At 40.7% G+C, this 24,265-nt stretch overlaps 1 protein-coding gene across 4 annotated transcripts in view; it reads left to right on the top strand.

Moving 5' to 3' along the window:
• The window catches only part of LOC128666931 (zinc finger protein ZFP2), a 502,916-nt gene that overhangs the window by 193,928 nt on the left and 284,723 nt on the right, over nucleotides 1–24,265 (top strand). For all 4 annotated transcript variants that reach the window (XM_053721751.1, XM_053721750.1, XM_053721753.1 and 1 more), the window contains exon 3: nucleotides 1,303–1,401. In XM_053721751.1, coding sequence (XP_053577726.1) covers nucleotides 1,303–1,401 — 99 coding nt within the window. The remainder of the gene's footprint in view (nucleotides 1–1,302; nucleotides 1,402–24,265) is intronic.

The raw sequence follows: 24,265 nt of genomic DNA, 5'->3' as shown, positions 1-24,265 counted from the left end.
GTACAATACATACAAAGAACAATTGAAAATAAATACTTTTGAGCTTTATCTCTTCCACCTCTCACTGTGAGTGTTATTTCTTCTGCTGGCTGTGTTTGCATAGTTTCTCAATAGCCTATACCTAGGTATAGAAACTTTCAGTATAGATATGGAAACTACAGGCTTTATCAGCTATTTCAAATGCCAATATAAAGACTAAGGAGCTATTTGTAAACTATTTAATACACTCTAGCAGGTAAAATGAATCATTGTGAACAAACTGTCCCTTTAATACTAGCTTCTGCAGACTGCCCCCTTATTTCAGTTCTTTTGACAGACTTGCATTTTAGCCAATCATAAATAACTCCATCGGAGTGAGCAAAATGTTATCTATAAGGCACACATGGACTAGCATTGTCTAGCTAGGAAAGCAAAGCAAATTTGGTGATAAAAGTTAATTAAAAAGTGGTTTAAAATTGCATTCCCTATGTGAATCATGAAAGTTTAAAGGGACATGAAACCCCAAACGTTTTAAGATTCAAATAGACCATAGCATTTTAAACAACTTTCAAATTAACCTCTATTATAAAATTAGCTTTGTTCATTTGGTATCCTTTGTTGAAAAGCATATCTTGATAGGCTCAGGAGCTGTGAGGTACCTGCTGATTGGTGGCTGCATATATATATTTCTGTTGTCATTGGCTCTCCGCCTTCTTAAGCTAATTCACAGTGATGCATTGCTGCTCCTTAAAGGATAAAACGACAATGAAGAAAATGGGATAATAGAAGTAATTTTGAAAGCTGTTAAAAATGTTTTTTTCGTAATCATGAAAGAAAAACTTTGGTTTTCATGTCCCTTTCATTTTAAATTGACTGTCCCTTTAAGTATCAGCAGTCTTAAGATCGCCGCTCCCAAACCTGTCCGACACCTTTTTAGGTGGCGGGATGAAATCTTCCAGATCTACTCCGATCGAGATGATTGAAAGCCCCTGCAGCGAGCAGGGGGCAACAAAAGCAAGCATTGCTATGTCCAGCGATGTTGCTTTACCTTTAATAAACGGAGCCCCACTGTGAATGTAACCACAAATAAAATACTCTGGGTATGGATTTTTTTTTTTTTAAATAGGAATAATTAGGGACAATTGGCCCATCAAAATCTTTATAAGTTCTACAAAGGGGGCTTTTTTTGGATAGTTCAGTGTGTCATATACTCACCTTGCTTTCTGATATGTGTGTTATTGCTCTGTAACTCATAAAACTAAACCTTTCTCCCACAAATGTCTTTTTCTGGCGTATTTTACTATGTTCTCTATTTTTTTGTAGCTTCTGACTCGCCTATTAACCATGAATGATGACGAGAAAAAGCTTCCTGAAAGAATCCTGAAAGGCATCCTAGAGGTCCTCTCCCTGCTGACTGGGGAGGTAAGAACTAGTGGGAAAATGTATAGCGACACAGCTATCCAGTGGGTTCTATGTTTGGTGACATAAAGCAAAGAAAAAGCCTAGATCACAGAGCAAAAGGACATAAAAAAAACAAGCTTCTCTTTGGCAACAAAATACCAAAGCAATTAACTTTCAGTGTACAGTAAGATTTTTTTTTTCCATGCTCGTCAAGTTTACCACACCCCTAGCGCTAATCTGGCTAACATTTTTGGGACTGATTGGTGTATGTGCTCTAATCACATGCATAAGTAACTTGGGTTATTTGCTTTAGATTTGCATCTCCATGCTTTTATGCAAGGATATAACTGATAAACAGGAGACACTACCCCTTCCAAAATGGTTCAGAAGCAATAGTTTTTTTCTATGTGACACTGACATTCACTTCAGAGTACAATTCTCTGTAAACTATTTAAAGGGACAGGAAATCCAACATTTTTTTCATGATTTAGGAGCAGCAATGCACCTACTGGGAGTTAGCTGCTGGTCGCTGGCTGCACATATATGCCTTTTGTCATTGGCTCACCTGTGTTCAGATAGCTCCCAATAGTGCATTTGTGAAAAAAAACCTTTTCTAATATTGGGTCAGTGACTTAAGTCTTTGTCAGGCTTTTCCTTTATATACCATTTACCTTATTTAAAGAATGATACTTACACCAGTCTTATAAAAGGATGGATTTATTAAATTACAGATCTATACATGAGTGGTGAGAGAAGCGTCTAACACACATGGCTTTATTCTTCTAATTTATCTACACTATAATGTGTGCATGCAAAGGAAGATGAAGTCTCTCTGTTACCTAGGTGTATTTGTCCTTCCTTTTTCCTCCCTTTCAAGCTGCTTCTCAAAACATATTTATAGTTAAACAGCCACACCATGAAGACAGTCCCAGCCAATCAAATCCATTCATCTTCTGGTTTATAACAATTCATCTGTTGAGTTAACTGCCTGTAGATGTCGCTGTGGTCCAAGAAATGAGTTTTCCTAATGCCATCTGACCTTTGTGACCCATCTCAGGACTGACCTTATCTGAGTCCCTTTGAAGATTTATGATGCCATTGTCCTGTCCTGTGTCCTTTTGAAGCTTTATGACATTTGATTTTCTGTCCTCAGGAAGGAGAGCAGGTCTCACCTGTCTTATTTACATTGGATGGTAGCCTTTGATCCTTCTGTACATGCCTTGGGGTATAAATATGAGATAACACATAGGCCAAATGATCCTTGGATATATTTTGGAGAATTGCAGAAGTTAGTTGCATCTTGGGGTCAGAAAGTCTCCAAAACTACAATCCAACGTCACCTACATCACCTCAAGTTGTTTTGAAGGGTTTCAAGAAAAAAAGCCTCTACTATCATCCAAAAACAAACTCAAGCGTCTTTAGTTTGCCTGACACTACTGGGACTTCAAATGGGATTGGGTTCTATGGTCTGATGAAACCAAACTAGAGCTTTCTTCTGTTATGTGTGATCAGTCCACGGGTCATCATTACTTCTGGGATATAACTCCTCCCCAACAGGAAATGCAAGAGGATTCACCCAGCAGAGCTGCATATAGCTCCTCCCCTCTACGTCAGTCCCAGTCATTCTCTTGCACCCAACGACTAGATAGGATGTGTGAGAGGACTATGGTGATTATACTTAGTTTTTATGACTTCAATCAAAAGTTTGTTATTTTAAAATAGCACCGGAGCGTGTTATTACTTCTCTGACAGAGTTTGAGGAAGAATCTGACAGAGATTTTTACTATGATTTTAACCGGAGTCGTTAAGATCATATTGCTGTTCTCGACCATCTGAGGGAGGTAAAGGCTTCAGATCAGGGGACAGCGGGCAGATGAATCTGCATTGAGGTATGTGGCAGTTTTTATTTTCTGAATGGAATTGATGAGAAAAGCCTGCCATACCGTTAAAATGACATGTATGTATACACTTCAGTATTCTGGGGATGGTATTTCACCGGAACTACTCTGTTAAAGGTCACTAATCCTTTTAATAACTATTCTCATGTTAAACGTTTTTGCTGGAATGTAGAATCGTTTACATTGCTGAGGTACTGTGTGAATAAATATTTGGGCATTATTTTCCACTTGGCAGTTTTTTGCTTTAATTGTGACAGTTTCGTTTCTCTTCACTGCTGTGTGGGAGAGGGAGGGGCCGTTTTTGGCGCTCTTTGCTACGCATCAAAAAATTCCAGTCAGTTACTTTTATATTTCCTGCATGATCCGGTTCATCTCTGACAGATCTCAGGGGTCTTCAAACTTCTTTGAAGGGAGGTAAATTCTCTCAGCAGAGCTGTGAGAATCCTTATAGTGACTGTGAATAAAAACGTTGTTTTATTTCTTATGTACAAATTTAATTAGTGTTGTTTTTACTAATGGGAACAAACCTTTGCTAAAAGTTGTGTTGTTTTAAAGCTTGATGCTATAACTGTTTTTCAGTTCATTATTTCAACTGTCATTTAATCGTTAGTACCTCTTTGAGGCACAGTGCGTTTTTTTGCTAAAAAAGATTATAACCAAGTTGTAAGTTTTTGCTAGTGTGTTAAACATGTCTGACTCAGAGGAAGATATCTGTGTCATTTGTTCCAATGCCAAGGTGGAGCCCAATAGAAATTTATGTACTAACTGTATTGATGCTACTTTAAATAAAAGTCAATCTGTACAATGTGAACAAATTTCACCAAACAGCGAGGGGAGAGTTATGCCGACTAACTCGCCTCACGCGGCAGTACCTGCATCTCCCGCCCGGGAGGTGCGTGATATTTTGGCGCCTAGTACATCTGGGCGGCCATTACAGATAACATTACAAGATATGGCTACTGTTATGACTGAAGTTTTGTCTAAATTACCAGAACTAAGAGGCAAGCGTGATCACTCTGGGGTGAGAACAGAGTGCGCTGACAATGCTAGGGCCATGTCTGATACTGCGTCACAGCTCGCAGAGCATGAGGACGGAGAACTTCATTCTGTGGGTGACGGTTCTGATCCAAACAGATTGGACTCAGATATTTCAAATTTTAAATTTAAATTGGAGAACCTCCGTGTACTACTAGGGGAGGTCTTAGCAGCTCTCAACGATTGTAACACCGTTGCAATACCAGAGAAGCTGTGTAGGTTGGATAAATACTTTGCGGTACCGGCGAGTACTGACGTTTTTCCTATACCTAAGAGACTAACTGAAATTGTTACTAAGGAGTGGGATAGACCCGGTGTGCCGTTCTCACCCCCTCCTATATTTAGAAAGATGTTTCCAATAGACGCCACCACTCGGGACTTATGGCAAACGGTCCCCAAGGTGGAGGGAGCAGTTTCTACTTTAGCTAAGCGTACCACTATCCCGGTGGAGGATAGCTGTGCTTTCTCTGATCCAATGGATAAGAAATTAGAGGGTTACCTTAAGAAAATGTTTGTTCAACAAGGTTTTATATTACAACCCCTTGCATGTATCGCGCCGATTACGGCTGCGGCAGCATTTTGGATTGAGTCGCTTGAAGAGAACCTTAGTTCCTCTACGCTAGACGACATTACGGACAGGCTTAGAGTCCTTAAACTAGCTAATTCTTTCATTTCGGAGGCCGTAGTACATTTAACCAAACTTACGGCTAAGAACTCAGGATTCGCCATACAGGCACGCAGGGCGCTGTGGCTAAAATCCTGGTCAGCTGATGTTACTTCTAAGTCCAAATTACTTAATATACCTTTCAAGGGGCAGTCCTTATTCGGGCCCGGTTTGAAAGAAATTATCGCTGACATTACGGGAGGTAAGGGCCACGCCCTACCTCAGGACAAGGCCAAAGCTAAGGCTAGACAGTCTAATTTTCGTCCCTTTCGGAATTTCAAAACAGGAGCAGCATCAACCTCCACTGCACCAAAACAGGAAGGAGCTGTTGCTCGTTACAGGCAAGGCTGGAAGCCTAACCAGTCCTGGAACAAGAGCAAGCAGGCCAGGAAACCTGCTGCTGCCCCAAAGACAGCATGAACCGAGAGCCCCCGATCCGGGACCGGATCTAGTGGGGGGCAGACTCTCTCTCTTCGCCCAGGTCTGGGCAAGAGATGTTCAGGATCCCTGGGCACTAGAGATCATATCTCAGGGATACCTTCTAGACTTCAAATTATCTCCCCCAAGAGGGAGATTTCATCTGTCAAGGTTGTCAACAAACCAGATAAAGAAAGAAGCGTTTCTACGCTGCGTACAAGATCTGTTGACAATGGGAGTGATCCATCCGGTTCCGCGGTCGGAACTAGGACAAGGGTTCTACTCAAACCTGTTCGTGGTTCCCAAAAAAGAGGGAACTTTCAGGCCAATCTTAGATTTAAAGATTCTAAACAAATTCCTAAGAGTTCCATCGTTCAAAATGGAAACTATTCGGACAATCCTTCCCATGATCCAAGAGGGTCAGTACATGACCACAGTGGATTTAAAGGATGCTTACCTTCACATACCGATCCACAAGGATCATCACCGGTATCTAAGGTTTGCCTTCTTAGACAGGCACTACCAGTTTGTAGCTCTTCCATTCGGATTGGCTACGGCTCCAAGAATCTTCACAAAGGTTCTGGGTGCCCTTCTGGCGGTACTAAGGCCGCGAGGGATTTCGGTAGCTCCATACCTAGACGACATTCTAATACAAGCTTCAAGCTTTCAAACTGCCAAGTCTCATACAGAGTTAGTTCTGGCATTTCTAAGGTCGCATGGATGGAAAGTGAACGAAAAGAAGAGTTCTCTTTTTCCTCTCACAAGAGTTCCATTCTTGGGGACTCTTATAGATTCTGTAGAAATGAAGATTTACCTGACAGAGGACAGGTTAACAAAGCTTCAAAATGCATGCCGTGCCCTTCATTCCATTCAACACCCGTCAGTAGCTCAATGTATGGAGGTGATCGGCTTAATGGTAGCGGCAATGGACATAGTACCTTTTGCACGCCTACACCTCAGACCTCTGCAATTATGCATGCTAAGTCAGTGGAATGGGGATTACTCAGATTTGTCCCCTACTCTGAATCTGAATCAAGAGACCAGAAATTCTCTTCTATGGTGGCTTCATCAGCCACACCTGTCCAGGGGGATGCCATTCAGCAGGCCAGACTGGACAATCGTAACAACAGACGCCAGCCTACTAGGTTGGGGCGCTGTCTGGAATTCTCTGAAGGCTCAGGGACTATGGAATCAGGAGGAGAGTCTCCTTCCAATAAACATTCTGGAATTGAGAGCAGTTCTCAATGCCCTTCTGGCTTGGCCCCAATTAACAACTCGGGGGTTCATCAGGTTTCAGTCGGACAACATCACGACTGTAGCTTACATCAACCATCAGGGAGGGACAAGAAGCTCCCTAGCAATGGTGGAAGTATCAAAGATAATTCGCTGGGCAGAGTCACACTCTTGCCACCTGTCAGCAATCCACATCCCGGGAGTGGAGAACTGGGAGGCGGATTTCTTGAGTCGCCAGACTTTTCATCCGGGGGAGTGGGAACTTCATCCGGAGGTCTTTGCCCAAATACTTCGACGTTGGGGCAAACCAGAGATAGATCTCATGGCGTCTCGCCAGAACGCCAAACTTCCTCGCTACGGGTCCAGATCCAGGGATCCGGGAGCGGTTCTGATAGATGCTTTGACAGCACCTTGGAAATTCGGGATGGCTTATGTGTTTCCACCCTTCCCGATGCTTCCTCGATTGATTGCCAGAATCAAACAGGAGAGAGCATCAGTGATTCTAATAGCGCCTGCATGGCCACGCAGGACTTGGTATGCAGATCTAGTGGACATGTCATCCTGTCCGCCTTGGTCTCTACCTCTAAGACAGGACCTTCTGATACAGGGTCCATTCAAACATCAAAATCTAACTTCTCTGAAGCTGACTGCTTGGAAATTGAACGCTTGATTTTATCAAAACGTGGTTTTTCTGAGTCAGTTATTGATACCCTGATACAGGCTAGAAAGCCTGTTACCAGAAAGATTTACCATAAAATATGGCGTAAATACCTATACTGGTGCGAATCCAAACGTTACTCCTGGAGTAAGGTTAGGATCCCTAGGATATTGTCTTTTCTACAAGAAGGGTTAGAAAAGGGTTTATCAGCTAGTTCATTAAAGGGACAGATTTCAGCTCTGTCCATCTTGTTACACAGGCGTCTGTCAGAAAATCCAGACGTCCAGGCTTTTTGTCAGGCTTTAGCTAGGATCAAGCCTGTGTTTAAAGCTGTTGCTCCACCATGGAGTTTAAACTTAGTTCTTAACGTTTTACAGGGTGTTCCGTTTGAACCCCTTCATTCCATTGATATAAAATTGTTATCTTGGAAAGTTCTGTTTTTAATGGCTATTTCCTCGGCTCGAAGAGTCTCTGAGTTATCAGCCTTACATTGTGATTCTCCTTATCTGATTTTTCACTCAGACAAGGTGGTTCTGCGTACTAAACCTGGGTTCTTACCTAAGGTAGTCACTAACAGGAATATCAATCAAGAGATTGTTGTTCCATCCTTGTGCCCAAATCCTTCTTCAAAGAAGGAACGTCTTCTACACAATCTAGATGTAGTTCGTGCCCTCAAGTTCTACTTGCAGGCAACTAAAGATTTTCGCCAAACTTCTTCCCTGTTTGTCGTTTATTCTGGACAGAGGAGAGGTCAAAAAGCTTCCGCTACCTCTCTCTCTTTTTGGCTTCGTAGCATAATACGTTTAGCCTATGAGACTGCTGGACAGCAGCCTCCTGAAAGAATTACAGCTCACTCCACTAGAGCTGTGGCTTCCACTTGGGCCTTTAAGAATGAGGCCTCTGTTGAACAGATTTGCAAGGCTGCAACTTGGTCTTCGCTTCATACTTTTTCCAAATTTTACAAATTTGACACTTTTGCTTCTTCGGAGGCTATTTTTGGGAGAAAGGTTCTTCAGGCAGTGGTTCCTTCTGTATAATGAGCCTGCCTATCCCTCCCGTCATCCGTGTACTTTTGCTTTGGTATTGGTATCCCAGAAGTAATGATGACCCGTGGACTGATCACACATAACAGAAGAAAACATAATTTATGCTTACCTGATAAATTCCTTTCTTCTGTTGTGTGATCAGTCCACGGCCCGCCCTGTTTTAAGGCAGGTAAATATCTTTTAAATTATACTCCAGTCACCACTTCACCCTTGTTTACTCCTTTCTCGTTGATTCTTGGTCGAATGACTGGGACTGACGTAGAGGGGAGGAGCTATATGCAGCTCTGCTGGGTGAATCCTCTTGCATTTCCTGTTGGGGAGGAGTTATATCCCAGAAGTAATGATGACCCGTGGACTGATCACACAACAGAAGAAAGGAATTTATCAGGTAAGCATAAATTATGTTTTTTGGCAATAAACACCAGAGGTGGTTTTGGCACACACAGAGAGGAAGCCATATGGAAAAGAACCTCATGCCACCGGTTTAATATGGTTGTGGCTCTTGAATGTTTTTTTTAAGGACCTGGACATTTTGTTAGGATACATGGCCTCATGGACTCCATTTAATATCTGTTGATACTTAATAAACACCTGACTGCCTCTGCCAGAAAGCTTAAAATGGGCCGTGGTTGGATCTTCCAGTAAGACAATGATCCAAAGCATTACATCAAAATCAACACAAAAATAGCTTAATGACCACAAAATCAAAGTATTGCCATGGCCATCCCCATCCCCTGACTTGAACCCCATAGAAAATCTGTGGGGTGAACTGATGTCAGTGGACAAGATTCCCAAAAATAACCCAGTGGCAGGAGACAGATAATAACCTAATTTAGTTAAATAAACAGTAATCCGATACGTCACAACAGATAAGGAAAAGGCAAAAATGTGGTCAGCAGACCTGAGGTCAGGACAGGCAGCCAGTAGTCAAAAGCCAGGAAGTCAAGGTATGATAGGGACTCAGGAAAAAGGTACTTGGAAGAAAATGCTTGGTATCTTTAAACAGGCAGAATATTCTAGCACTGAACTAGCGGACTGCCCAGGCTTTATAGCTCACAGGGACAAGGAACACCCTTATAACCATGGTGTCACTAGGAGTCACCCCTTAGGAGGCCAATCAGAATTTATCTAGTGGAGGAGTGTTCTCTGGACACTCTGCACTGCTCTGACGCCAGGGACATGACGAGCGCTTCCGTCACCCGCGAATCACATTTGTCATTGTCCTGTACTCGGACAGGTGGTGGAGGCAAGGCTTCACAACTAGGAAAGCGGTTTTCATACCAGGGTTTGAGCAGAGAGACGTGGAACACTGGGTGGATTATACTGAGGAGGGAGTATCATTTGGATGACAGTAGGACTTATTATTTTAGAAATGGAGAATGGACCAATTTATGAGGACCAAGTCTCTTTGTCGGACTGGAAAGTTGGAGATGTTGAATGGAAAGCCAAACTTTCTCTACTATATTATATCTAGGAGCAGGAGTTCTCCTTTTGTCAGCTTGCCTTTTCTGTGGTGCCTGGGTGGTGATCAACTGTCGAACTAGTGAGAGTAGTTGTGAACGGATGGTGCGTAAGCGCTGAGACACCTCGGGTACTGGAATAACAGAGGGTAAATACGCTAGAGTTTTAGGATGATATCCATAATTGGTGAAAAAAGGAGAGAACCCACTGGATGCATTCTGATGATTGTTGTATGCAAATTATGCTAATGGATGGAGATTCATCCAATCCTCTTGTAGATAGGAAGAAAAACAGCACAAATACTGTTCTAGGCTTTGGTTCGTTCTCTCCATATGACCATTTTATTGTTGATAGGCGGAAGACAAGCCATGGGTGATGCGTAGACTATGGCAGAAGGGTGTCCAGAAACGTGAGGTGAACTGGGACCCACAATCCGAGACTATAGTACGGGGTATCCCATGGAGACAAAATACGTGCTGAAGGAATAACTCAGAGGCTTGTTGTGCTGTAGAAATATTGGGAACAGGAATAAAATGGGCCATTTTAGTACATCTATCTACCACCACCATTATTGTGGTGTGATCTTGAAATGGTGGTAAGTCCACAATAAAGTCCATGGATATGTCTGTTGGCACAGGTGGTAAGCATGTTTTTTGGTTGGATGTTTGCTACATTTACATACAGAGCATGCCTTTACAAAAGACCATACCGCAGCAGATAAAGAAGGCCACAAAAGTATCGTTGTACTAATTCTAGGGTGTTTTGTACCCCACGTTGTCTGGCCATCAGATTGTCGTGGTGGTGTTAGACCTTCAGGTGATCAAGAGGACTGTAGATTTGTTGTGTATGGTACCAGAGACCTTGAACAACTGGAAGATGTGCTGCTTCTACCAGTACATTGGCGCTGGATCTCCTAATAGTATTTAATCAGCCAATAGTATTTCATTAGCTCTCATCCTATTTTCTGATTTGAAAATGTCAGCCAATAGGAATGCAAGGTACCCCAAATATAAAATGGGTACCTTGCATTCAATCTTCAGTGTGTGGCGACAATCGCATGAATAGGATCTCCACGCTCTGCGCCGCCTTGTCTCCGAATAAAGAAAGAAGATGTCCCTGGGCTGGATGAAGATGGAGCTGCCTGGAAGAAGACCTTCACCGCCGGACTTCAGTAATGGTGAGTACCTATTTAATTTTTTGAGTGGTTTTTTTTTTAAGATTAGGGCTTTTTTAGTTTAATGAGCAGCAAAAGAGCTGATTGCCCTTTTAAGGACAATGCCTATACAAATGCCCCTTTAGGGGCAATGGGTAGCTAAGGTTTTTTTTAGGTTTTGTATTTTGGGGGGGTTGGGTGGGGGTTTTTTACTTTTAGGTGGTAATTTATACTTTATTTAGGTAAAATTGCTGACCACATTAGGGCAATGCCCTACAAAAGGCCCTTTTAAGGGCCATTGGTAGCTTAGTGTTAGATTATGGGGTGTTTTTATTTTGGGGTGCCTTTTTTATAGGGGTATTAGATTAGGTTTACATTTTTTATTTTGGATAATTTTCTGTAATTTTAGATTTTTTTTTATCTTAGTTTTTTATGTAATGTTAGGATTTTTTATTTTAATTGTATGTTATGATTTTTTAATATTTTTAATTAATTATTAGTAAGGTAGACTTTTTTATTTTATATAATTAGGGTTAATTTAGGGGGTGTTAGGTTAGGGGGCTTTGTGATAATATTAATTCTTTGCGTTGCAGGGGGATAGTGGACATAGTCTTCTTGCAGAATGGAGATATTCTAGATTATGGTGGTTCATATAGAACGTTACGGGATGTATAGTGCCTTCAAGCCAGTGTCTCCATTCCTCCAGGGCCGTTTTTTATGGCGAGTAGTTCTATCTGGCCCACGTCATAATTTCTTTCTGCAGCTGTTAATTTGAGAGAATAGAAGGCTATTGGATGAAGAAGATTATTATAATCTGACTTCTGTGACAAGACAGTGCCTAAAGCAAGGTCAGAGGCATCTGTTTCTAAGTAAAAGGGGCATTGAGTGTCTGGCTGCATCAAAACTGGAGTTTAGGTAAGGAGGCGTTTAAGGGTGATAATTGCGTGTTGGGTGGCTTGTGTCCAAAGGTTTTTGGTTTAAAGCTAACAAAGAAAAAGCTCAGATACTAATGGCACTACTATGAAAATATGCTTAGGATCCCTTGTGTACTAAAGGTTATAAACTGAACGATGTCAGAGTATTATAGTGATTACCTCGGTGTCGGTGCTATGTACTGGATTTGTCTAAAAAGAAAAAGTATCAATCCGAAGATTGAGGGTCTGTACATCTGTTTAGCACTCACAATCCTAAGAAAAGGGGGAGGGCTGTCAATTTGAACATTTCTCATAAGACTAATATAGGGGAGTGATATTCACTGATAACTTAAAATATAACCTTTATTGGCAATAATTAAAAATATCCACATACATATATTAAGAACACAGGGAGATTGGCAGGTTAAAGTGGTTAGCACACTTACTACAAAACGTATGGATACTATTTAAAAGGAATGTGCAATCGACCTAGGATGTATTAATCCATGGTTGAAAGTCAATAACACCTTAGAATTATAAATATATAATGTTAATAAATATAATGTAGGGTTCGGCGATGTTGGGGGCAGAAGATTAGGGGTTAATAAGTGTAAGATTAGGGGTGTTTAGATTCGGGGTTCATGTTAGGGTGTTAGGTGTAGACATAAAAAGTATTTCCCCATAGGAATCAATGGGGCTGCGTTAGGAGCTGAATGCTGCTTTTTTGCAGCTGTTAGGTTTTTTTTTCAGCCATCTCAGCCCCATTGTTTCCTATGGGGAAATCGTGCATGAGCACGTTTAGCCAGCTCACCGCTACCGTAAGCAGCGCTGGTATTGAGGTGAGATGTGGAGCTAAATTTTGCTCAACGCTCACTTTTCTGAGGCTAACGCCTTCTTGCAGAAAACTCGTAATACCAGCGCTGTCTTAAGTGAGCGGTGAGAAAAAAAAGGCTTGTTAGCACCGCACAGCCTTACCGACAAAAACTCGTAATCTAGCCGTATGTGATTTAAGTCCACCCTTAATATTGGTAATATGTTCATATATCCTTTTCTTAAAGGGGCGTATCATGCGGCCTATGTATTGAAGGTCACAACTACATAGTCAGTCTTGCAATTACATAGTGATTGAATATCACAATGTTACCATTGGATGTGGAGACAACCTGTTTCGTAGATCTATTACCATTATACGCATGTTCACAGGCACAACAATTGAGTCTATTGCATTTATAGACTACCTTTGCCCCACTCCCATCCAGCCAGGTTTTTTTAGGATGTACTTTCTTCAACTGGCTGGGTGAAAGAATATTTTTAAGATTTTGATTTTTTCTAAAAATAAAACCAGGTTTCTTACTTAGAACTCCTTTCAGAATCTTATCATTGTGTAGGATGTGCCAATGCTTCTGAATAATATGTTTTATACCTACTGACCCTTCGTTGAATGTTAAAATAAAATTCATATGTTTCATTTCCTTACCAAATGCATTGTTTTTGTCTTTATTATTAATTTTATTTTTATTGTATTTTATATTTTTAACATTGTTTATATTTTTAACCTTCCTATAGGCTGTTTCTTTCTCTGTAGCCTTTTTCCAAAAAAATATTTTTTAGACATATTGCTTCTTTCTCAAAATCCTCCACTCGTGATCAGTTCCTTTTTATTCTTAGTAACTACCTATAGGGGATATTCTTGATCCAACTGGGGTGATGGTTACTAGTGGCGTGAATAAAGCCATTACTATCTGTCTCTTTTTTTTATGTAGTTTAGTTTCTATTTTACCTCCTTCATGGAATTGGACCAGATCAAGAAATTCAATCTGTCTTATTATATTTTTCTGTAAATTTCAGATTGACATCATTAGTCTTGATAAATTCCAAAAAATCTTTGAGATCATTCACCCCCCTTTTCCAAATAAATATAATATTGTTTATGAAATGGGCCCAAGTCACTATATGTTTCTGTTTCTTGAATGGGTATATATTTATGCATGAATAAGGAACATGTAGGTACGAAACGTTGCCTTTTTTTATGGTTGTTATACCCTAATAAAAAATAATTTTTCACCTTTAAGAAGCAAGATTGTACTGTGGTGCTGGCACACATTGTACATATGGACTGTATTCTTTGGAGTGTAGCTGATACTCCACAGTGACGGGCACACAGGCTGAAAACTACTATTTAAATCTATGGTGCTGGACTCCAATTATCTATCTCTCTTTATATATATATATATATATATATATATATATATATAATCATGTACCCCCTTCACTGTGCTCGTTCTGATGCCGTGTATGACGGCATCAGAACCAGGCTCCCATTGAAGCCTATGGAAGCACCCTCTTGTGAGTGCAATGCTTCACAGCAATGTGAACCAAGTTTGCATTTGCATTGCTGTTAACTTGTAATACCAGCACACATTAGCGTTTGCTGGTTAATACTAGCGAACACTAGTATTAGTAATCTCAGTGGAGCGCTAATATCGTTTTTGCAAAAGCGATATTTAGCGCTCCACTTGTAATCTAGCTCTTATTTGGGAACCGGTCTGGGGGAACCCTGAGAGCACAAGAAGTATGGTCTCCTTGGGAGGCAAGGTTACCAAAAAAAACCTGGAATGCCACAATCTTCAGGGCTCTTGGAAAGCATTACTGCAGTGGCTTACATAAATCACCAGGGAGGAACTCATAGCTCATTAGTAAATGAAAGAAGTGTCTCACATTCTAACCTGGGCAGAACTAGCTAGCATTTTTAAACCAAGAGGCATTTGACCAAATAGTGAGCCGGTGGGGGTCTGCCAGAGATAGACCTCATGGCTTCTTTCCTGAACCACAAACTCCGTCGCTATTGTGCCTGGTCTCAAGATCTTCAGGCAGAGATGACAGATGTTCTAGTTGTTCCCTGGTCTTTCAGTCTCCTCTATCTTTTACCTCTATGTTACTATCTAGAGTGATAGCCAGGATCAAACAGGAAAAAGCATTAGCAATTCTGCTCTGGTGTGGCTTTGCAGGACTTGGTATGCAGACCTGATTCAAATGTCCTTGTGCCCGCTTTGGTATCTACCTCTCCAAAAGAATCTTCATTGTCAAGGGCCTTTCTTTCATCAAGATCTCAAGACTTGACAGCCTAGCGATTTAACACCTAGTTCTGTCACATATAGTTTTTTTCTGATAAAGTGATTAATACCTTAATTCAGGCCTGAGAGCCTTTCACTAGACATATCTATCATTTGATTTTTTTTTTTATCCTGGTGAACCAACAAAGTATACCATTGGAATTTATTTAGAATATCTAGAATTCTTCAATTTCTTCTGGTCGGTTTAGCTTAAAGATTTTGGCCTTATCTGTTTTATACCACAAGAAAATTGAACAGATTCCTGATATCCAGACCTTTGTACAGGCTTTGATGACAATTCAGTTATTCATCTAATAACTCCTCCATGGAACCATAATCTGGTTTTGAGGGTACTTTAAACTTCTCTATTTGAACCTATGTTTACACCTCCAGCTTTTATCTTGGAAGGTTATTTTTCTCTAGGCCAAAAATGTCTTCAGCCAGAAGAGTTTCAGAACTTTCAGTTTTATTTCTTTATCCCCAGATCCTAAGAATTTAAAGGAGCATCTTCATAACCTTGAAGGCACTAAAATTTTATCTTGAGGCAACAAAAAATGAAGACTTTCTTCTTCCTTCTTTTTCCATTTTTCTGAACCTCGCAAGGGACATAAAGCAATAGCAGTTACCTCAGCTGCTCAGCTCAAAGCTTTAATTCACAAGGCATATTTGGTCATGGGAAAGACTCCTCCGGATTGCATTACTGTTCATTCCACTGGAGCAGAAACTACTACTTGTGCTTTTTGACATTTAATCTTCTATACAGGGCAGCCTTCCGGGGGTGAAAGGGTCCGGGAGCCCAGGCTCCAGGCCTCGCTAGCACAGAATTTTTCATTGAGTCTCAGAAACTGTTTTTTTACAAATTGTGGCAAATCGAGCTAGTGTGCTACTACAGGGGGCCTGGGCCTCAAAGCTGCCATGGAGACCTCCATAACCAAGGTCCTGGGGCACTTTCTTTCTAAACCGCTGCAGAGTGTGCTACAACAAAGCGGGTCCTGCGCCATGCATCTAAACAAAGCAACATAACCAGTGTTTAGGGCATAAATACTGAAGCCCAAGTGACACTAGAAGGAACCAGAGCCCAGCTCTGTGTGTCCAAGAGAAAATTGTGCATGTTGTCCTACCCTGTTTTGTCCAAGAAGAGTAATATAAACCAACATTTTCACTTTGTGTGAAACAGCTTGGCATATTGCTCCTTCCCCCATAAATCCACTTACCCCATCTTCTGAGATGCTGCCAACCTCCCCACCTCTCAACATGGGTAAAGTTAGTGCCTAGCAAGTAACACCCCCTGACCTAGCAACACTCTGAAGCTGGACTAACAGTTATTATGAGAGCTGCTAATTTGCATTTACAGCTTAAAAAAGTAAGCAGTTCCATAAAAATGTAAATGGAGCAGCAGGAAAAGTCCTAGTGTATGTGTGTTTATCTGTGTTTTAGTGTCCGTGCATATGCGTTAGTGTCTGTCTCTTTGTGTGTATGTATATACACACACACATACATATACAATCACATACACACACATATATATGTGTGTGTGTGTATATGTGTATGTGTGTGTATATGTGTATATATATATATATATATATATATATATATATATATATATATATATATATATATATATATATATATATATATATATACACACAGGGAGTGCAGAATTATTAGGCAAGTTGTATTTTTGAGGATTAATTTTATTATTGAACAACAACCATGTTCTCAATGAACCCAAAAAACTCATTAATATCAAAGCTGAATAGTTTTGGAAGTAGTTTTTAGTTTGTTTTTAGTTTTAGCTATTTTAGGGGGATATCTGTGTGTGCAGGTGACTATTACTGTGCATAATTATTAGGCAACTTAACAAAAAACAAATATATACCCATTTCAATTATTTTTACCAGTGAAACCAATATAACATCTCAACATTCACAAATATACATTTCTGACATTCAAAAACAAAACAAAAACAAATCAGTGACCAATATAGCCACCTTTCTTTGCAAGGACACTCAAAAGCCTGCCATCCATGGATTCTGTCAGTGTTTTGATCTGTTCACCATCAACATTGCATGCAGCAGCAACCACAGCCTCCCAGACACTGTTCAGAGAGGTGTACTGTTTTCCCTCCTTGTAAATCTCACATTTGATGATGGACCACAGGTTCTCAATGGGGTTCAGATCAGGTGAACAAGGAGGCCATGTCATTAGATTTTCTTCTTTTATACCCTTTCTTGCCAGTCACGCTGTGGAGTACTTGGACGCGTGTGATGGAGCATTGTCCTGCATGAAAATCATGTTTTTCTTGAAGGATGCAGACTTCTTCCTGTACCACTGCTTGAAGAAGGTGTCTTCCAGAAACTGGCAGTAGGACTGGGAGTTGAGCTTGACTCCATCCTCAACCCGAAAAGGCCCCACAAGCTCATCTTTGATGATACCAGCCCAAACCAGTACTCCACCTCCACCTTGCTGGCGTCTGAGTCGGACTGGAGCTCTCTGCCCTTTACCAATCCAGCCACGGGCCCATCCATCTGGCCCATCAAGACTCACTCTCATTTCATCAGTCCATAAAACCTTAGAAAAATCAGTCTTGAGATATTTCTTGGCCCAGTCTTGACGTTTCAGCTTGTGTGTCTTGTTCAGTGATGGTCGTCTTTCAGCCTTTCTTACCTTGGCCATGTCTCTGAGTATTGCACACCTTGTGCTTTTGGGCACTCCAGTGATGTTGCAGCTCTGAAATATGGCCAAACTGGTGGCAAGTGGCATCTTGGCAGCTGCACGCTTGACTTTTCTCAGTTCATGGGCAGTTATTTTGCGCCTTGGTTTTTCCACACGCTTCTTGCGACCCTGTTGACTATTTTGAATGAAACGCTTGATTGTTCGATGATCACGCTTCAGAAGCTTTGCAATTTTAAGAGTGCTGCATCCCTCTGCAAGATATCTCACTATTTTTGACTTTTCTGAGCCTGTCAAGTCCTTCTTGTGACCCATTTTGCCAAAGGAAAGGAAGTTGCCTAATAATTATGCACACCTGATATAGGGTGTTGATGTCATTAGACCACACCCCTTCTCATTACAGAGATGCAAATCACCTAATATGCTTAATTGGTAGTAGGCTTTCGAGCCTATACAGCTTGGAGTAAGACAACATGCATAAAGAGGATGATGTGGTCAAAATACTCATTTGCCTAATAATTCTGCACTCCCTGTATATATATATATATATATATATATATATATATATATATATATATATATATATATATATATATATATATATATATACAGGTGGCCCTCGTTTTACAACGGTTCAATTTACACCGTTTCAGAATAACAACCTTTTTTTCCAGTCATGTGACTGCTATTGAAAAGCATTGAGAAGCAGTGCATTTATTAAAATAGCCAGTAGGTGGAGCTGTCCGCTTGAGTTGCAGTAAAGCCAAGCAAGCTGAAATGAATCAGTTTAAACAGATCTGAGCTCTAGAGCAGATTTCAAAGGAACAAGACCTTCCTGTCTATAACTCAGTCCAGATTGGAATGCATAGAAAGAACTGTTTGCAGAGAAATGCAAGTGAAGTCTGTGTTGTGTGATTATTTTATTAGGTTTATAATGCTGTTTAGCAAATGTTTTTGTTCATTTAACTTAGTTTAATTATATATTCTGTGTTGTGTGATTATTTTATTAGGTTTATAATGCTGTCTAGCATTTAAAGTCTTAATTTCAAAGCTTTTAAAATAATGTATTGGGTATTACTTATGACAATTTTGAGAGGGGCCTGGAACCTCTCTCCCTCACTTCCCATTGACTTACATTATAAACTGGGTTTCAATTTACAACGGTTTCGATTCACAACCATTCCTTCTGGAACCTAACCCCGGCGTAAACTGAGGGCTACCTGTATATATATTTATTATGAGTCCACGGATTCATCCTTACTTGTGGGATATTATCCTTCCTAACAGGAAGTGGCAAAGAGAGAACCACAGCAGAGCTGTGTATATAGCTCCCCCCTTAACTCCACCCCCCAGTCATTCTCTTTGCCAGCTCTAAGCAGGAAGGGTAAAGTGAAAAAGGTGAGCGTAAAAAAGAGTTCTCTTTCCCCCCCTCACAAGAGTTTCATTTCTAGGGACTCTGATAGACTCGGTGGACATGAAAATATTTCTGACGGAGGTCAGGAAATCAAAGATTTTGTCCACCTGCGGAGCTCTTCATTCCATTCCTCGGCCGTCAGTGGCCCAGTGTATGAAGGTAATCGGTCTAATGGTAGCGGCAATGGACATAGTTCAGTTTGCTCGCTTGCATCTCAGAACACCGCAACTATGCGTGCTCAATCAGTGGAATGGGGATTATGCAGATTTATCTCCTCAGATAAATCTGGATCAAGAGACCAGACACTCTCTTCTTTGGTGGTTGTCACAGGATCATCTGTCCCAGGGAATGTGTTTCCGCAGGCCAGATTGGGTTATAGTGACGACAGACGCCAGCCTTCTGGGCTGGGGTGCAGTCTGGAATTCCCTAAAAGCACAGGGTTTGTGGACTCAGGAGGAGGCCCTCCTACCGATAAATATTCTGGAATTAAGAGTGATATTCAATGCTCTTCAGGCATGGCCTCAGCTGGCTTCGGCCAGATTCATCAGATTTCAGTCGGACAACATCAGGACTGTGGCTTATATCAATCATCGGGGGGAACAAAGAGTTCCTTAGCGATGATAGAAGCTTCAAGAAAAATCCGTTGGGCAGAGGCTCACTCTTGCCATCTGTCAGCGATCTATATCCCAGGGGTAGAGAACTTGGAGGCAGATTTTCTAAGTCGCAAATATCAATTGCAGGAAGAAATTGAAAGGATGTACTTAGATAGCACTCACCAGCAAATAGTCAATTTAAGTCCAATGCTACCATAGGTAAAGAAGCCCAGAGAAGGGCGGATTTAAAACCAACTTTTATTAAATTGGTTAAAATCATTACAACACCTTAAAATTCACAAACAGTGTGAGGTGGGGGAATGCTGCTCCTAGGGAGGAATTATCAAATTGTATATTATAGGTATATTCTCAGGAGGATATCCTCACTATTGTGGGGTGCTACATGTACCTCGGGTGTCACCCTTTTATATGAGATCCTGAGTTATATCTCAGGTGTAGCCGATCCACCAATAGTTGTGTTAGTCCTCTGTGGGAGGGGTGTGAGTAATAATATTCAGATATTATGGACCCAGGCTGTAAAAGTCCCTGCTTGCTATTTGCCACTCTGTTGTTTTGAAATAGAATAGAATTACCACCTTGCTGATTGCACTGGGGGAATTATCTGCTGCATCATCCTAGGTTAGGTTGATGTTATTATACTATGAGGCGGTATATGTAAGACGATATGACACGCCTTTTAAATATCGTTATACCCACTTATACACGGGGGTTCAGGAGTATTCCCCTACTTATAGGGATAATCAGATTTGGCGTTTTCCAGTATTAATCTGGTATTGCAAATATTCTGTACTTGTATGTGGATAGCTCTGTGGGTTAATTGAAATTGTTTATGGGTGCCAATAAATGTTAATGGAATTCCATTCAGAGAGCTAAACATACATATAAATCCGGTACAATATCAGTTTATTTAATACTGGATAAGAATACTTCGTATAAACAAATACATGTTGCAGTGTGCGGTGCTTATACTTGTGTAATGACGCTTGGCATTTAGGTGAGAGCCTTTTGTGACAAATTCGGGCAGAACTCAGCTGTAAAATGACGGTTGCGGTATTCAAAAAGATTGCTTTTACTTATACTGACCTCCTATGTGTCAGAGTCGCTAACTTATACAACTGAGATATCAGAATACTGCCCCTAATTGGTTGCGTGTACACAGGCTTCCGTAGCGTCAGTGATACAAATATAGATTCCTTTACATATGGTTAAAGTTAGCAGCGTACATCACCAGTAATTACTGTCAATATTGACCCCCAAATTTGGTCTGATGTATCTCCTAAATAAGTATTATATGCTGGTTTAGGAGTATATAGCTTATTTTGCCGGAAAATTATCTGTGGTTACCATTAATAAAATAGCAGAGCGGGTGTTTTAGACTTGGTAGTAAAATTGGTATTACCGTTAAGCCTCCCAAGTTTTTAAGATAAATAAATAGGTCACTTAATATTCTAGGTTAAGGAAGCATTGAAGCCCCCTTACCATAATATATTAATTCGTAGTATATCTATTATTTGAGGTAGCGATTTGTAAGGTGCTGATACAAATAATTAGCAACTTGTATATGACTAGAATATCTCGATTGCACACAGCTGGAGAACATTTCTCCTTTTTAACTAAAACAACAGTGTGATTTGGTGTATGAATGTTTAACTAGAATATAATTTAAAAAGGTATATGCGTGAGAGAGTGTGTGCAATCGAGATATTCTAGTCATATACAAGTTGCTAATTATTTGTATCAGCACCTTACAAATCGCTACCTCAAATAATAGATATACTACGAATTAATATATTATGGTAAGGGGGCTTCAATGCTTCCTTAACCTAGAATATTAAGTGACCTATTTATTTATCTTAAAAACTTGGGAGGCTTAACGGTAATACCAATTTTACTACCAAGTCTAAAACACCCGCTCTGCTATTTTATTAATGGTAACCACAGATAATTTTCCGGCAAAATAAGCTATATACTCCTAAACCAGCATATAATACTTATTTAGGAGATACATCAGACCAAATTTGGGGGTCAATATTGACAGTAATTACTGGTGATGTACGCTGCTAACTTTAACCATATGTAAAGGAATCTATATTTGTATCACTGACGCTACGAAAGCCTGTGTACACGCAACCAATTAGGGGCAGTATTCTGATATCTCAGTTGTATAAGTTAGCGACTCTGACACATAGGAGGTCAGTATAAGTAAAAGCAATCTTTTTGAATACCGCAACCGTCATTTTACAGCTGAGTTCTGCCCGAATTTGTCACAAAAGGCTCTCACCTAAATGCCAAGCGTCATTACACAAGTATAAGCACCGCACACTGCAACATGTATTAGTTTATACGAAGTATTCTTATCCAGTATTAAATAAACTGATATTGTACCGGATTTATATGTATGTTTAGCTCTCTGAATGGAATTCCATTAACATTTATTGGCACCCATAAACAATTTCAATTAACCCACAGAGCTATCCACATACAAGTACAGAATATTTGCAATACCAGATTAATACTGGAAAACGCCAAATCTGATTATCCCTATAAGTAGGGGAATACTCCTGAACCCCCGTGTATAAGTGGGTATAACGATATTTAAAAGGCGTGTCATATCGTCTTACATATACCGCCTCATAGTATAATAACATCAACCTAACCTAGGATGATGCAGCAGATAATTCCCCCAGTGCAATCAGCAAGGTGGTAATTCTATTCTATTTCAAAACAACAGAGTGGCAAATAGCAAGCGGGGACTTTTACAGCCTGGGTCCATAATATCTGAATATTATTACTCACACCCCTCCCACAGAGGACTAACACAACTATTGGTGGATCGGCTACACCTGAGATATAACTCAGGATCTCATATAAAAGGGTGACACCCGAGGTACATGTAGCACCCCACAATAGTGAGGATATCCTCCTGAGAATATACCTATAATATACAATTTGATAATTCCTCCCTAGGAGCAGCATTCCCCCACCTCACACTGTTTGTGAATTTTAATGTGTTGTAATGATTTTAACCAATTTAATAAAAGTTAAGTTTTAAATCCGCCCTTCTCTGGGCTTCTTTACCTATGGTAGCATTGGACTTAAAATGACTATTTGCTGGTGAGTGCTATCTAAGTACATCCTTTCAATTGCTTCCTGCAATTGATATTTGCTAGTTAGTCTCTCCCTATGTACAGCACCCAGTCCCCCTAAACACTATTGGTATTTCTCACATTCTGAGAAGAAATTAGAAAACTAGTGGGACACAGCATCAGTAGTGCCGTCGTCTTTTTCTTGTCAGATTTTCTAAGTCGTCAGACTTTTCATCCGGGGGAGTGGGAACTCCATCCGGAGGTGTTTGCTCAACTGGTTCAGCTATGGGGCACACCAGAATTAGATCTGATGGCGTCTCGTCAGAACGCCAAACTTCCTCGTTGCGGATCCAGGTCAAGGGATCCACAGGCAGTACTGATAGATGCTTTTGCAGTAACCTGGTCGTTCAACCTGGCATATGTGTTTCCACCTTTCCCTCTCCTTCCACGTCTGATTGCCAGAATCAAACAGGAGAGAGCATCAGTGATTTTGATAGCGCCTGCATGGCCACGCAGGACTTGGTATGCAGACCTGGTGGACATGTCATCTCTTCCACCATGGTCTCTGCCACTGAGACAGGACCTTCTGATTTAAGGTCCATTCAAGCATCCAAATCTAATTTCTCTGCAACTGACTGCTTGGAGATTGAACGCTTGATTCTATCAAAGCGGGGTTTCTCTGAGTCGGTCATAGATAGTAATTTTCCTGGCCAACATTGTTATTGGGGGTCAGGCGGGGGGAGGGGAATTAATCAATGGTTTAGTAAGGGGTCCAATTATTTCTAGTTGTTGCCCTTCTTCTATAGACCAAATTTGCAAGGCACCTACTTGGCTCTCTCTTCACTCTTTCACTAAACTTTACCATTTTGGTGTCTATACAACTTCTGAGGCAGTATTTGGTTGAAAAGTACTGCAGGCTGCAGTCGCTGATCAGTAACATTCTTGCCTTAAAGGGACATTATACACTAGATGTTTCTTTGTATAAATGTTTTGTAGATGATCCATTTATATCACCCATCTTGGAGTGTTTTTGTAACAATGTATAGTTTCTTTCATGTAATTAGCAAGAGTCCATGAGCTAGTGACGTATGGGATATACATTCCTACCAGGAGGGGCAAAGTTTCCCAAACCTTAAAATGCCTATAAATACACCCCTCACCACACCCACAATTCAGTTTTACAAACTTTGCCTCCGATGGAGGTGGTGAAGTAAGTTTGTGCTAGATTCTACGTTGATATGCGCTCCGCAGCAAGTTGGAGCCCGGTTTTCCTCTCAGCGTGCAGTGAATGTCAGAGGGATGTGAGGAGAGTATTGCCTATTTGAATGCAGTAATCTCCTTCTACGGGGTCTATTTCATAGGTTCTCTGTTATCGGTCGTAGAGATTCATCTCTTACCTCCCTTTTCAGATCGACGATATACTCTTATATATACCATTACCTCTGCTGATTCTTGTTTCAGTACTGGTTTGGCTTTCTACAAACATGTAGATGAGTGTCCTGGGGT

Source organism: Bombina bombina, chromosome 7 (assembly GCF_027579735.1).
Source record: "Bombina bombina isolate aBomBom1 chromosome 7, aBomBom1.pri, whole genome shotgun sequence".
Lineage (NCBI taxonomy): Eukaryota > Metazoa > Chordata > Amphibia > Anura > Bombinatoridae > Bombina > Bombina bombina.
This window is presented reverse-complemented; position numbering and strand designations above follow the sequence as displayed.